Source organism: Colobus angolensis, unplaced genomic scaffold (assembly GCF_000951035.1).
Source record: "Colobus angolensis palliatus isolate OR3802 unplaced genomic scaffold, Cang.pa_1.0 Scaffold103, whole genome shotgun sequence".
In the NCBI taxonomy this organism is placed as follows: Eukaryota; Metazoa; Chordata; class Mammalia; order Primates; family Cercopithecidae; genus Colobus; species Colobus angolensis.
The window spans coordinates 203,543-215,381 of NW_012111253.1; the positions used below are offsets into that span (position 1 = coordinate 203,543).

At 38.3% G+C, this 11,839-nt stretch overlaps 1 protein-coding gene across 1 annotated transcript in view; it reads right to left on the reverse strand.

Annotated features, from left to right (window-relative positions):
- The window catches only part of LOC105512197 (proteasome-associated protein ECM29 homolog), a 33,805-nt gene extending 26,593 nt beyond the window's left edge, over positions 1-7,212 (reverse strand). The window contains exons 1-4 of the mRNA XM_011942562.1: positions 6,782-7,212; positions 5,747-5,909; positions 4,646-4,818; positions 3,170-3,271 (exon numbers count right to left, since the gene is read on the reverse strand). Coding sequence (XP_011797952.1) covers positions 3,170-3,271; positions 4,646-4,818; positions 5,747-5,909; positions 6,782-7,093 — 750 coding nt within the window. The 5' untranslated portion in view covers positions 7,094-7,212. The remainder of the gene's footprint in view (positions 1-3,169; positions 3,272-4,645; positions 4,819-5,746; positions 5,910-6,781) is intronic.
- Positions 7,213-11,839: the final 4,627 nt, after the last annotated feature.

Genomic DNA, 11,839 nt, shown 5'->3' on the forward strand with positions numbered 1-11,839 from the left:
CTTAAGTTCAGCATTACTCTCTGCGTTTTTAAGCATGTGCAGCAAAAATTCAGCACTCTTTTTGGGCCATCGACCTTGTGTCCAGCCCCACTGCTTGGCCTGGGCACACCTGCCAACTCCACCATTGTAACGTCGGAATGGTACACACTGTTTCTGTAAAGTGACATCTTTCAGATACTTTGTGGCTTTTCGAATATGCATACCCTTGATGGCCTGGGCAGTTTCACGAGTGTTCTTAAAGTGAACACGAAGATTGGAACCTCTTGATTTGCATGATTTCGTGGGGTTCTCCGGGTCAAGTGAATAGCGAACCATTTTCACAGATTACCTCAGGCCGCTTAGGGGAAGAGAGTCAACTCATTTTCAACAAAGGCATCAAGAACATATATTGAGGAAGGAATAGTCTCTTCAGTAAGCTGTGCTAGAAAAACTAGATATCCACATGTAGAAAAATGAAACTGGGCCCCTTTGTCTCACCATATCAAACCACAATAGACTTAAATATAAGATCTGAATGTTGAGACTACTACAAAAAAACGTTGGAGAAACATTTCAGAATATTGGTCTGGGCACAGATTTCTTAAGTAAGATCATAAAAGCACAGAACAACTAAAGCAAAAATTGACAAATGGGATTATATCAAGCTAAAAAGCTTCTGCACAGCAAAGGAAACATCCAACACAGTGAAGAGACAACCTATGGCATAGACGAAAATATCTGCAAATTATCCATCTGACAAGAGATTAAAATACACAGTAAGTAAGGAATTCAACTCAATAGCAAATAAACAATCTGATTTGAAAATGGACAAAAGATCTGAATAGTTATTTCTCAAAAAAAGGTATATAAATGGCCAACAAGTATATGACAAAAAGTTCAGCATCACTAATCATGATAGAAATGCAGAGAAAAACTACAATGAGATCTCATCTCACCCTAGTTAGAATAGCCATTATCAAGAAGACAGAAAACAATACATGATAGTCAGAATGTGAAGAAAGGAGAACATTAATACACTGTTCGTGGGAAAACAGTATGAAGGTTCCTCAAAAAACTAAAAAACTATCATATAACCCAGCAATCCCAGTATGTATCCTAAGTATATATCCAGAAGAAAGAAAATCTGTATTCTGAAGAGGTATTTGTACTCCAATGTTTACTGCAGCACTATTAACAATAGCCAAAACAAGATATCAATCTAAGTGTCCAGCAACAGATGAATGGATTTTTAAAAAGTGGTATACATACACAATGGAATATTATTCAGCCATAAAAAAGAATGAAATCCTGTTGCTGACAGCAACATAGATGGAACTGGAGGACATTGTATTTAGTGAAATAAGCCAGGCACAGAGCAAATATCCTATGTTCTCACTTATATGTGAGAAAATTGATCTTATGGAGGTAGTGAACAAATGGTGGTTACCAAAGGCCAGGAAAGGTAATGGAGAGGCAGGGAAGAGAGCTTGGCTAATGGGAACAAAAATACAGTTAGAAAAATTAAGTTTTAGTGTTTGGCAGAACAACAGGGCAAATATAGTTAATAAGAATTTATTGTATATTTCAAAATAGTGAGAAGAGAAAATCTGACATGCTCCGAACACAAAGAAATGAAAAATGCTTAAGGTGATGGATATCCCAATTACCCTAATTTGATCATTATACATTGTATGCTTGTATCAAAATATCATATATATCCCATAAATATGTACAACTATTATGTATCAATTTAAAAAATTAAAAATGGGAGAGGCAGAGTGGCTTATGCCTGTAATCCCAGCATTTCGGGAGATCTAGGTGGGAGGATCACTTGAGCCCAGGAGTTCAAGACCACTCTAGGCAACACAGGGATACTCTGTCTCTATAAAAAATTAAAATATTAGCCAGGCATGGTGGCGCATGCCTGTGGTCCCAGCTGCTTGGAAGGTGAGGTGGGAGGATGGTTTGAGCCTGGGAGACGTAGTGTACTCCAGCCTCGGTGACACAATGAGATCCTGTTGTAAAAACAAAATAAATAAATAAAACAGTTAAAAGAAACCAAAAAAACCTTCAGCACTATGTCCTATTTGACTGTGAAGATACTCTGCTTCTGTTTCATGGTTTTCATTATTCTCATCATTTAATCTCTGTACCTTATTTCCATACTTCTAGCTTTTCATGTATTTCTAAACTCTTAAAATAATGACATTAAAAGTAAGTTAAGAATCCAGAGAAGCCTTCATTAGAAAAAACAAAACAGGCCGGGTGCAGTGGTCTACATCTGTAATCCCAGCACTTTAGGAGGCCAAGGTGGGCAGATCACCTGAGGTCAGAAGTTCAAGACCGGCCTGGTCAACATGGTGAAACCTCATCTCTATTAAAAATACAAATATTAGCCAGGCATGGTGGCATGCACCTGTAATCCCAGCTACTTGGGAGGCTGACAGAGAAGAACTGCTTGAACCCAGGAGGTGGAGGTTGCAGTGAGCCAATATCATGCCACTTTACTCCAGCCTGGGAGACAGAGCGAAACTCCATCTCAAAAAAAGAAAAAAAAAAAAAAAACCTAGAAGAAACCCACCTCACTCAGGGATTTAAATCTACTAGGGTAGATTCTTTAGCAAGGCAACAATGTGAGAAGGAAGTAGGAGGCTTTCAAAAGCTCAGTACAAGGCGGCCAAAGAGGCTGGTATACAGAAAGTGAGTGAACGTCAAGGATCAAGGCTAGGGAAAGAAGGGCCAGATCAGGCCATGCTGAGACAGTACACTATCCTGGCATTTGCCTACTCGTAGGTCTTCTCCACTACACACTAGGCATCTAGAGGACAGAAGCTAAATCATCAGACTTGAAAACAACTGAAATACCAACTGAAACACTCAAGAACAACTGTTTTTTAAAGGCTCACTCCACACATCTGGCTGATGGGGTATGTGGGTATATTTCCCCTTCTACCTACACTGCACCGTGCTTTGCTCAAAAATTTTAAGAAAAGGTCTTTCCTTCATAGGTGATTTAGTCAATGCTATACCAGCACAGTGATGAGCACAAAACTAGTACTCAAGTATCTGGTGAATAAACGAGTAAATGCTTAATTAAAAATCTCACAGCATGCAAAACTGCACCTAAAAAAAAACCAAAAACCAATGCCTTTTCTTTGAATAACTAACAATCAGGTAGCAATATAAATACCTCCACAGAATCCATCAGACCTTGCAAGAGGAGTTTCTGGTGAGGAAAATCTCCATCCCCAACTGGAAAATATCCCAGTGTTTGGATTGCTCGTTCTTTCATCTGGAAGAACATCAAATTTTTTTCTTTTAAACAGAGTATATACTAGCTTTACCCCAGCACAGTATTTCCAAAATGAGATGATAGGGAAGGGCAGTCTATCTAACACCTCAATGCATAAGTTTTTACAAAAGCATCAAATTTTACAGTCGTATGTCTATAAGTCATTGAAGGTAGAAACACACAAATCTGAGTCCACTAAGGATCCACAGCTGCAAAAGAAGAAAGAAGAAAGCCTCTAGGCTTATTACCTTTCAAACGATAATGATTTAAAATGTGGGTTCTGGGCCCAGTGGACCTAGGACCAAATCACATCTCAACCATTCCAGCCTATACTGGTGTGTGACCTTAAGCAAGTTACTTCCCCTCTCTGTGACGCTGTTTCCTCATGTTAGCTCATATAGAGATGACAACTGTGCCTATTTCACTAGACCTTTTAGAAGATTCAATCAATGCATGCAAAGCACTTAACACACTCTCTGGCACATTAGAAGTGCTTAACAATATTTGGCAATGATTAGTTAATAGCTAATAAAAACTATACTGTGTATCTTCTCAGAAAGTTGTAAACAGTAGCTAGACCAAGATTAAGATTATATCAGTTAGGCCAGGCTCAGTGGCTCAAGCCTGTAATCCCAGCACTTTGGGAGGCTGAGGCAGGTGGGAGTGCCTGAGGTCAGGAGTTCGAGACCAGCCTGGCCAACCCCATCTCTAGCAGAAGTACAAAAATTAGCTGGACATGGTGGCGTGCACCTATAATCTCAGCTACTCAGGAGGCTGAGGCAGGAGAATCACCCGCCTGAACCTGGGAGACAGAGGTTGCAGTGAGCCATGATCGCACCGCTGCACTCCACTTGAACGACAAGAGCAAAACTCCATCTCACACACAAAAAAAAAGATTGTATCAATTAAACTTGTAGTAGTAAACTGGTATTTCTGCTCATTAAATCATCTTATACCTCAAAATTGAGGTGTTCTGATCACAAAACTGGCTTTAGGCAGTTAGGATTTATATTTGGCCTAAAATTAAAAAAAAAAATCATAAAACTACTTAACATTTTATTCTACACCTTTTGCATGACAAAAGATATTTCCTGATTAATTTAATACTTCACTCAAATCTTAACAGTTATAAAGATCTAAATTGGAATGACTTTGAATGAATTGGAATGGGTCAAAAGATGTACACACTAAGATTGTACACAGATCACCTCTAGTTCAAAAGTAAACACTTAGATTTGCTTCTTTATCACCCATTTTTACATTAAATCCTTCCTCCAGCTGTAATGCCATCTATTCTCATTATAATTTGTTTTTGCTCATTTATTCACAGAAAGACAGAATTCCAGAAAGGGAAGAAATAAGAAAAAGACTTACCTTATTTGTCTCTTTACTGGAAGGTATTCTACTTAATAAGCTTTCTACAAGATGCAATTTGGTAAAGCCAGATCCCTCACTGGGGATTGGAAGTGGACCATTTCTGCCTATTTCACCCAGGGCTGTGCAGGCAGCAATTGCCAGGAGGGGTGATGTACTGTCCAAAAATGAGCCTGTAAGCACATTTAGCCAAAAAGAGAATTATATACCATTATTCTTACGACCCAAAGCAACCAGTGATGTACTCAAGATTTTTTTAAGATGGCAAAATAAAATCAAGGTGTACAATATCTTTGAGTTGACAATTTGTTAACATTTATTCAGTGGAAAGACAACATGGCAACAGGGGATAGAGTAGTATTTTTTTAATGTATAAATTTTTTTACCATAATAGGATCATCCCTGTTTATAAAAACATGTAGGGAAAAAAAACGTAGAGAAAAAAAATGGAGTGCTTTTACTGCTTTGTTTTTTGTTTTGTTTTGCTTTGTTTTTTTGAGACAAGGTCTAGCTCTGTCACCCAGGCAGGAGAGCAGTGGTATGATCATGGCTCACTGCAGCCTCGACCTCCCAGGCTCCAATGATTCTCCCACCTTAGCCTCCTCAGTAGTTGAGACTACAGGTACACGCCACTATACCAAAAATTAACAAGCTAAGTTTGTTAATTTTTTTTGTAGAGGCTAGGTCTCATGATCATGGCTCACTGCAGCCTCGACCTCCCAGGCTCCAATGATTCTCCCACCTTAGCCTCCTCAGTAGTTGAGGCTACAGGTACACGCCACTATACCAAAAATTAACAAGCTAAGTTTGTTAATTTTTTTTGTAGAGGCTAGGTCTCACTATGCTGACTAGACTGGTCTCAAACTCCTGGACTCAAGTGATCCTCCCACCTTGGCCTCCCAAAGTACTGAGATTATAGGCATGAGTTACCACACCCAGCCTTTGTTGTTATTAAAAATACAGAATTTATCAAGTAAGTTTTTTGTGAAAAAACTTGTGTCTTTAAAGTACAATGCCATAAAAAGAAACTGAAATGCCATATTAAAATTTAACATAATTCAAAAGCTGCAACACCCAAGTCGGCATAAAGACATTGATTACCTATTGTTTCTGTAGCACTCTGAATGAGTTCCTCTTGATCAGGGAGGGTGTCAGCATTTCTCTCCAGGTCTTGTTGCTCTGCCATTCTCATTTTCTTTTTAGCCAAATACCTTCCCACTGTGAATCCCAATGCAAGCAAGGATCCATGCTGTACCTCCGGGCTCTGAATTTAGCAAAACAATAGCATATCTCTGGCTCTTTCTCATGTATGCAAAACTACAGGGCAGTAACTGTGTGTCTATTAGGATCATCTCACCAACAAAACATAAGGCTAAAGAATAAAGTGAACACTTGAGGTTTCACTGGATGCTAATGCATTGAGCTTAGGGAATAAGAGAAACCTTGAGTTTCTAATGGAATTTTGAGAAGCTGAATCTTGATTCACTTTAAGATTTACATTCTCTAATTCCATGCCCACTCCAATTCCAGGTGAGATGACTTTCCTACATGCTCCTACATGCTCCCACGCCACTTTCTAGCTTACAGCACTTACATAACTAGAATATCATAACTTTCACACATAATGTCTTTCTATTGCCAACAAAAGACAATGAATAGATCCTATTTCTAATTGCCAAAACCTCCAAACACAAGGTAACCAACAGACTATTTGAAGTAAAACTTGTTTTTTCACTGGCAGCAGATGAGGAAGAAAAATGCAGCTAACATTTCTTGCTCTCAGTACTAATCAGGCCCGACCCTGCTTAGTTTTAGTTTCCAAGATCAGATGAGATTAGGTGTGCTCACGGTGGTATGGCTGCAGGTTCTGAGCATCCTGTTGTACCAGGGATTCTCATGTATTTATGAATCACTGTACTCCTAGCACCTAAAACAGTGCTTATCAGACACAGCACCATACTTGTTAAGTGAGCTGACTGAACTAATGTATTACCTATCTCATTTACTCTTTACAGTCATAAAAGCAAGGAATTTATAAGTTCATTTTACAAATGAGAAGATAAATATCAAAAATAAGTTAGATCCTTTTATGAAACCCTATCTCCCACAAAAAGGAATGAAAACAAAATAACATACGTGATTGTCTTTTGTAGTCTTTATAAGCTGTTCTATCATTGATTTCAACTCATTCCCCGACACTGTTGATACCACCACAGAATAAAACAATGCTGCCAGTTCGCGCATTTCTTCTTTACTGCTATTCATCAGACTCTGAGCAGTATAAAAAAAAATATACACATGACACAGAACCACGAGCCTCATTACAACATCTTTTAAAATTAAAAGAATATTCAATCTGTTGATGGATATTGAGGAAAAAAAGCTATTATTTGAAAACAAAATGAAAGTTGAATGAATTATATAACAAAATCTTAGGTCCATTTTCATCAAAGATACACAAGCACAAAACAGGTGAAATTTATTCACAGATGATCTAAAACAAGGGTCAGCAAACTTCTGTAAAAAAACTGAAAGGCTTTATGGGCCATTTGGTCTCTGCTGCAACTACTCCATTCTGCCACTGCAGTACAAAGGCAGCAACAGACAATACGCAACGAATGAGTGTGGCTAGGTTCCAGTAAAACATGGACACGACAGGGTTTGTGCCGTGAAATGTTATTCGTTTCTTGATTTTTTTTTCCACATTTAAAAATGTAAAAACCATTCTTAGCTTGCAAACCATACAAAAACAGGAGGCAGGCCCTATTTGGACTTTTGATTACTGTATGACAACCTCTCATCTAAAACATCAAAGCTCAAAAACTTTAAAATAATTTTAAAATCAGTAAATATTCATAAGAAATAAAAAAACCTTTTTAAAATAGAAGCAATTTCGTAAGACCAGATTATCCAGAAATGTGCAAAACTCACACCTCTTGGTAAATTTCATGTTTTCACCCTTAAAGATATAATTTGTACATTTTAACCATCATTCAAGCTGTATTTTCCAAAAAAAGAACCGCAATATGTAGCACATGGAGATACAGAAAACTGTATGGGCCAATACTCATACTGAAAAAAAATTATTCATTATTTATCTGAAATGCAAATTTAATTGAGTATCTTATATTTTTACTTGCTAAACCTGGCATCCCTTTTGATATAGCCATGGGACAGGAACACCCTCACACATGACTGGTAGAAGTGTACATTGGTACCACACACATGGAGGGTGTGGCATTATCTATGAAAATTACAAAAGTACATGTCCTCTGGTCCAGCTATTCCACTTCTGGGGAATCCATCTAAAACATATACTTCCTCAATACGCAAGATGATAGATTATTCATTGTAGCAGAATGGAAGTACTCTACGTGACCATCTATAAAGATCTAGAATACATGATAGTACACTCATACAATAAAAACTGAGGCTGTTAAAGAAGATGCGCTCTCCATAGTTGTAGTGGAGTATCTCTCTACTATAAAGTGAAAGAATGTATAAAACAGTATGAATAGTATGCTGCTTTTTATAAAAAGATGGACAAAAATTTTAAATGCATATTTTTATGTGTATGTACATAAGTAAACTCTAGAACGGATGCCATACATAAATGGTGACTTACATATGTTTGTCAGAGGGGAGAGGAAAGGGCAAAAATTAGGGTAGGTTGGAGATGGTTATGGAAAGGAGACATTTTACACAGTCTTTATTTAAACTACACAAATCCATTGCTTATTTTTTCTTAAAAAAAAAAAAATCAAAAAACTTTCGAAACAGAAAAGGAAATTTTCTTTATACTCCTATGCTTCTCAATTCATCTCCCATTCTCCTCCAGATGTGTCAAGGAGACATAGTGACCTACATGCTTCCCAGTAAGTGTCTGATGATGAGAGAGTTTTCAAAACGACCTTAAGGCAGAAAAGGTCATAGGGATGCTGGCAGGAAAAAGAAATCATGAGGTTAAAGTCTGAAATACAATTTTTTTTAAAAAAAAAAAAGGTACATGCAGAACATACCTTTATCCATTCTGTTTTGTCTACAAATTTGGTAGCCAGCTTTTCTGGATACACTGACACAGCTTCCAACAGACAGTACATAACCGGCAAACCTAAGTAAGAATTTGGAACCACTTTAAATTTCAAGAAAAGTAATGAACATACAGGGATCACAAAATTCCTTTCAAGTATAAGGCCACTGCTTTAGCACACATTCTTTTGGTTCTATTTAAAAAAAAAAAAAAAAAACCTACACAACCTAAATATAGTATGTGATTCACTACAGCAAATTTACAGATGAGCTATCTATAAAAAGGATATCCTGTTCTTCACATCTACTTCCGAAGTAAAAATGTATTATCTATTGTTAGCATTTCTTTCTGAAAAAAGAAGTAGTGTATCCAGAATGAATAAGATAAGTTTAAAAAAAAAACAAAGGCTAATGTTCGGTTACAGAAGTGAAGAGAAAGAATAATTTTGCTATAATTTGTTAGCTAAGTTTAAAATTAGATTTTTGCTTAAGTGCTTTAATATCTTCCCTTCACGTCGCAAATTCCTACCTCCAACACCTGCTAACAGCTGCTGAAGCAGGCCAATGTAGATCTGGACAGGGTTAGTTTCCCCACTCTTGTTAGAAGATGATGAGGGTGCCGTCTGCCCGCCTGACATTAAAGTCCGTATGTAGCGTCCAATGGCTGGAGCATGATCCTGCATATCAGCCAAACTCTGAGAGGTGGGCACGACCCCCGCACTGTGCGCAAGGCACATGCGCAAGTACAGAACGATCTACAAACAGAACGGAGAGGAAGACTGCATAAGCTTCTCAAAAAGTCAATGTGGGAAGGTACTCTTCAAAGTAACAATTTCTAGTTTTGATTCACCCACCCTTCTTTATAAAGCTATTCCAATCCTCATGGAAGGCAGAAAATACGCCATAATGGAGCAAAATTTGCATAACAAGGTTTGCAAATCCAAAGAATTTTTTAAGATTGTTAAAATGCAAACTGAACTTTTAAAGTCAGAAATTGGAGCTGGAGGCTGTTATCCTTAGCAAACTAAGCAGGAACAGAAAATCAAATACCACATGTTCTCACTTGTAAGTGGGAGTCAGATGATAAGAACTTCTGAATGCAAAGAAGCAAACAACAGACACTGGGGTCTACTTGAAGAGAGAGGGTGGGAGGAGGGAGAGGAGCAGAAAAGATAACTATGGGGGGTATTGGGCTTAATATCTGGGTAATGAAATAGTATATATAACAAACCCCCATGACATATATTTACCTATATATCAAACCTTTACATGAAACCTCAAACCTGAAAGTTAAAAATTATAATAAAAATCATTATTTTTTAAAAGCTGTATGTGTGTGTTTGTGTGTGTGTGTGTGTGTGTGTGTGAGAGAGAGAGAGAGAGACAAAGACAGAGAGAGAGAGAGAGGACAGAAATCTGAAGCAAATGGCCTATTATTCCTGCAGAATTCCAGTTGTGTTTACTCCACTGACACAAGAATTTGAGAAAATGGGTTCAATTCATCTACAGAAAAATAGATATAACATCATAAAAACCTCTAATATAGACCAGACACAGTGGCTCACGCCTGTAATCCCAACACTTTGGGAGGCTGAGGCAGGAGGACTGCTTTAGCCCAGGAGTTCAAGACCAGCCTGGGAAACATGGTGAAACCTATCTCTACCAAAAAGATAACCAAATGAGCCAGGAGTGGTGGTGCATGCCTGTAGTCTCGGCTACTCAGGAGACTGAGTCAGGAGATTCACTTGAGCCCAGGAGGCGAGGGTGTAATGAGCCGAGATCACGCCATTCACTGTACTCCAGCCTGGGCAGCAGAGTGAGACTCCTTCTCAAAAACAAATGAAACTAGTAGGCTTCACAAAACCTAAAAAGTTAGCACCAGGTGGCCCTAGATAGGGTCCCACACTGCCTAGATAGGGTCCCACCCTGCCTCGATAGTGTTCCACCCTGATAGGGTCCCACCCCTGCCAATTCCGGGAAACAACCTCATGAGGTCCCACCCTGCCAATTCCAGGGGTCTCACCCTGCCTCAAAGTTCCCGGAATTATCAACTCCAGGAAAGAACCTCATAAGGTCCTGCTCTAACCAATTAAACTAAGACCCCTTGCTCAGGCTATAGCTAGACCCAATCATTTTACGCCTTAAGCTTTGTTTGAATTTCGCGCCATAAGCTGTGTTTGAACTTGTGTTAGCATATATAAACAGCCTGTAACAAGCAGTCGGGGTCCCAGGACCAACTTAGAGCTTGGGACCCTAGCGCGCTAGTAATAAATAACTCTCTGCTGTGAACTTCGTGTCGGTGATCCTTCGCGACGACCCCTGCCCAGGAGGGAATCGAGAGTTTGGTTCCAACACAAACAAACAAAAACAACCCTTATATAAACAGGCTACCAAGGAGTCCATCCTCTGGAAGCTTTTTCACTGATCATTAGGATAGGCAGCAAATTCACTGTGAATATTCTTACTCTGAACAAGAGTACTTCTTGTAATTTACCTAGTGCAAGTCAATGATCTAAAAAACAGAATTTCCCTTAATAAGTGTGATCAATTAATCCTCTCCAACCTTCAAAACTAAATAACCCTAACAACCTCAACAACATGTTGGCTTTAAAACCCAAAACTAACTTGCTGCAAAATCCCAACAGTAATCACTACAGAACATCCAGTTTTTTCACAAAAAGAATCTCACTGAGATAAATGTATTTACGTACTTCACTATGAATTAAAATAATACCAATTTCCCAATACTGTTTTTTTAAATAAACAACCAGATGAAGAACAATGACACAATATGGGTTTACCTAAAACACAACAAAATGACAGACACCTCTTCGGGTGTGGTGTGATCTTTTTAGAACACTTACAAAAAGTAAATAGAAATATATGAAAATTCTACCTCTCCAAAGGCTGCTGGGTTAAATGGAAGGACAGTAGTCCCGGTCATGTATTTGACTGGAGTTTTCATTCGATGAGAAGCCTAAGTTTAAAAAGTCCAAAACAGACACAATTACTGAAAAATGGAGCATACCTGCCCTTCCTCAACTCAGAAACAACTGTATTTCTAGCTACATGTCCAAAGTTTGCTTCTTTTTCTGATTAAAACATTTTCCACTTTCCTATTAACCATGCTGATCATGCATGTCCATCACACACTAAATGACAAGT